The sequence below is a fragment of the Aphanomyces astaci genome, assembly GCF_000520075.1.
Source record: "Aphanomyces astaci strain APO3 unplaced genomic scaffold supercont1.16, whole genome shotgun sequence".
NCBI lineage: Eukaryota > Oomycota > Saprolegniomycetes > Saprolegniales > Verrucalvaceae > Aphanomyces > Aphanomyces astaci.
The window spans coordinates 424,932-429,034 of NW_009798279.1; the positions used below are offsets into that span (position 1 = coordinate 424,932).

The 4,103-nt window shown below is 51.5% G+C and overlaps 3 protein-coding genes across 3 annotated transcripts; all 3 read right to left on the reverse strand.

The window, feature by feature from the left end:
* Nucleotides 1-287: 287 nt before the first annotated feature.
* Nucleotides 288-569, reverse strand: H257_07619 (hypothetical protein; the record flags this gene model as incomplete). Its single annotated transcript, XM_009833206.1, has 2 exons — nt 288-396; nt 460-569. The coding sequence occupies 2 exons, from the start codon at nt 567-569 to the stop codon at nt 288-290; spliced, it is 219 nt and encodes a 72-aa protein (XP_009831508.1).
* A 2,186-nt stretch (nt 570-2,755) lies between these two features.
* On the reverse strand, nt 2,756-3,093 carry H257_07620 (hypothetical protein; the record flags this gene model as incomplete). The annotated part of the gene is made up of 2 exons (XM_009833207.1): nt 2,756-2,891; nt 2,969-3,093. 2 exons carry the CDS (start codon nt 3,091-3,093, stop codon nt 2,756-2,758), a joined length of 261 nt encoding a protein of 86 aa, XP_009831509.1.
* A 40-nt stretch (nt 3,094-3,133) lies between these two features.
* H257_07621 (hypothetical protein) lies at nt 3,134-3,505 on the reverse strand (the record flags this gene model as incomplete). Its single annotated transcript, XM_009833208.1, has 1 exon — nt 3,134-3,505. One exon carries the CDS (start codon nt 3,503-3,505, stop codon nt 3,134-3,136), a length of 372 nt encoding a protein of 123 aa, XP_009831510.1.
* Between the last annotated feature and the right edge of the window lie 598 nt (nt 3,506-4,103).

Sequence of the window (4,103 nt, forward strand, 5' to 3'; positions counted from 1 at the left end):
GACAGAGCCATAGGAGTTTGCAGTGTTAGATTGCACCAATCATACCGGTGCGTTTAACCATGGATGCACCAGCCTGCATACTACCCATGTTGAGCAATTAACAATTTTAGGTCATCTGCGGGGAACTTACCCGGTTTCAAGTTTAATGTCCGGAAGATTCGGAAACAAGTTCAAATCTATTGGAGGCTTTCTAGTAAAAAAATTCTGCGATGCGATTGGCTCACAGGGGGTGATCATAAATTGGTACAGTGATCATAACTTGGTCATTTACGTTATGAGGGGATGCTCTAAAAGAACTTGATATCCCAGTTGAGCTTGTCCTCATCCTGCGTATCATTCTCGGCGATTTTGAGCAATTCAATCTCTGTACACAAGTCACCTAATGCCAAATTCGCGCTAACCTATAATTCCAAGTCTGTATGCGACTTAGTTCATACCATTGAGTCTAGTTACACAAACCTCAAAACTTCCTTGTCGTACCCAAAGACCTCCAGGAGCATACATCGGGCCATCAATTTCGACTTTTTCACATGGGGGATTTTATAGTCGTTGTTGCCAAAGGGCCGCATGACTTCTTGCTAACAACTCTGCAACCTTCAAAGTGTAGGAATCGATCTTGGACCACGAGTTTTCTATTGACACAACAATTTCTTCCACATTGCGTGAGTGATGCTCTGTCTGCAGCGACTGCATCGCTCAGAAAAATCCGCGGTCAAGCACGTTGAGGTCAGGTGAGTTTGATGGCTGCTTGTTTTGTCTCCCGCTTCTTCTTCGCTTTCGGCCAAGGGAACTTCATCAAGGTAGCAAATATAACACTGATATTAGTGGTTAAACACACCACTACTGTCGGACACCGACTTGGTCGTTGCTGCGATGCGACGGTGACCTCGACTCCTTGATAAACAATCACACAAATCCGCGTTGACCAGATTCGTCCGTCTGGGTCCACGTATAAATGGGAGTCGTCGTCCCAATCCACGCCGTTTGGGAGAGTCCCTTCCCCTTCCATGGTTCAACGTTGGATGCCGCTGATTGTAGCGGCTGTCGACCACTCGAAGTCCACTTGTTGCAGAGGCGACACCACATGGATCAACTTGCAAACATTCGCGACTGGTTAATCCAGGAGGTCGCCCGATACATTCGCGTCACCCGGGACGCACTAAATGGTGTACCGGAAGGTCGACATCACCAGCTACCATCACTGCAGCTTGTCGGCCGGGGACTTAGCCATGTTAGCGTTCGAGCCACTTGGGTTGCAGATGTACATGTGATCCGTAATCAGACGGAAACCATCCGGGCGTATAACCAGGTAGTCATTTACACGACTCGACCACGGCATAGGCCTCCTTCTCGACGATGGGGTAGAAAACCACCCACTGATGAAAGTAAGCGGCTGATGCCGCTGATCTTAGAGAGGCAAGTTCAGGTCCGCTGGCGGTACTTGTGTGGCGACCGCACCCCAAAACAGGTCATTAGGCCCGTGAAAACACATAATGTTTTTTTTTTTTCGTGGGTACGACAGGTGCACCACATGCGCCAACGCGTGTTTTGCATCTTTGAAACACCTGAGATGACCAATTGACCATCCCACGGGAGGGAGTGCAACAAGCACTAACGTCGTTTTCTTGGAGCTTCTCGTTGTCTTGGTGGCCACGTCAAGCAAGCGTCGCAACGGATCCACCAGCTGGTTGTAACCAGGGATGCTCGCACGTGGCACACACAAACTGTTGGAGGTCAGCCGCTGTCGTCGGCGACGACAAATCCACGAGTCCTTGAATTCGTCTTGGGGAATATCGGCCGAAATCACCTTGCCACACCACTCCGCCTCGTGCAGAAAGAAATGACTCTTCTTCGGGCACAACTTGAGTCCGAACTGGGCACAGATGGTCAAGACTTGGTCCAACAAGGCGAAAAGCTCGTCTATCGTCTTCGAGCCAGGCCTACAGACCTTGGAACAGCACTTCACCAAACATTTGGTGGACGACCGACTGGCAGTACGCGACAGTGTCCGTCTGTCACATGAGCAAGCTGGTCGGGGTGTACAGGCCGAAGGGGGTCATGAAGGAGAAGTACTGTACACCTGGCTATCCTCATGTAGCGGTTATACCCCTTGGTCCAGCCCAATGTGAAGTACACCGTCGTTCCGACCAGACAGACCATCGCGCTGTCCAGATTTGGCATCGACCAAGGCATCAACTCCATGCAGGTGTTGATCGACCTGCCGTCGATCGTCATTCGCAAGTCGCCGACTTCCTTCTTCGGCACGATTCTTGGGGCTGAGGCCGACGTAGCCCGGTTGTTTTGGTATATCATACCATTCGCTTCCAGAGAAGCCACATGGCATCGCATGTACTATACATACAGCTGCGGGTACCACCGCATCCCACACTTCACCGGTGTCGAGCCGGGCTTGATCCGAACCTCCAGTGGCTCGACCTCGACTGGCAGATCATCGCCCAAGTCTTCACCGAACACATCAATGTGTTTGGCGAATAAGTCGCGCAGCCGCATCGCTTCTGCGCCCGCGAGTCTTCGCCTCGGCTGCCTTGGCCGGTAGAATGGCTTGAACGGCGCCCTGCTTCGTACGGCGCCGTTCCGCTTCGTTCTCGACGGAGGTCTTGGGATAAACCTCCGGAGTAGTACACTCCATCCCGTCATTGGGGTTAAGCTCCGGTGGATTCAACTTCTTCGCCTTCAGGCACTTGGCATTCACCATGCCGGACAATTCATTTGTCGATACGGACGAAACGTCCCATTATTCATGCTTCTTCCTTGCTCCATGCCTGGGCGGTCCACACGTCGTGTCCAGCATCACGCAGTTGAACTTGACGCTGGGCGTCATCACAATTGACTTGGCGTCACTGCCGTACAGGTACGCCAATTGTGGCACGCTATGGAAGACAATCCCAACTTCGACACCGGCTGTGACCAACGCATAACGCCGCGCATGACAACGGTCACATCCAACAGGACATCGTCCACGTGGACGGCATTCTCCAATAGCCCGCCGCGTTCTGAGTTTTGTCGCTCCGGCTGGTTGATCAGCACCTTGATGCCGTCCTTCCAGCGCTTGACTTGCGCTGTCAACAACATTTCGGCTTCGCCAGGGGCGGGCACCGCGCCCCACGGTGACTCATGACATCGCAATCAAGCAGCCCTTGTTGGCAGGTGGCTCGGCGGTCTTGGGCATGATCGCATAGGTCATTCCGCCGACTTTTCCATTGTTCTTGGCGGCGCCTTCCCGGCCGCCTTCACGTCTTGGAACTTGAGGCTTTCCGCCTCGTGGAGCTTCTACCGGCTTCGCTGCTAGGGAAAGTTTAGACTCGTCGTCGAGTCCAACGTACAGCTTGTGGCCAGCTGAAAAAGTCCGCAGCAAGTTGACGTTACGGAAGACGCCGCTCTTGAACGCTTTGTTCCACTGTAACTGCAGCTGCTTTTGAACCGATGTCTTCAGCTCGGACACCCGACGGGTCGTTGTCGGCTGGCAACGGCACTGAAGCGCCATCTGCTTCAGTCGTTGGTGGAGCAGCAGCTGGCACAAATGCTGCGACAACTGGTGTTCCTCGGGTTGTGTCAGGAGTGTAAAAACCACCACGTGGCGGTTAGCACTGGTCAACAGCAGGTGGATGTCGTCGGGGAGATCTGAACGAGTTCTCCACGGTGCGCCGAGCGACCCGTCCTCATGTTCCTTAATCCGGTCATGCAACGACGATCATTCTTCAGTGTTAGTTGGTGTTTCCTCGTCGGAGGAATGTTCTTGTACCATGTCCAGTAAATGGCTCAAAAATGAACTAAAGATATGCAACGTGATCGACCAGTGATGGGTCGATTTTTTTCTTTTTTCTTTCGTGAATTCCTCGTCAAGTATTTAGCCTAAGGCGATGTGTTGGACGTAATCTGAAAGAGCACGTCAAGATCTGTCACATACACACACACACCTAAACACAATGGATTTAGACAGTTCGTGATGACGTAAATAATTTCGCAAGTTGCAAAATTTACATTGACGACCAGTTTATACTTGAATTAAGTATGGAATAGGGTTGTGTAAAAAACAGACGAGCAGACTGGAATTTATAAAATGATAAAGGAATATTATATTT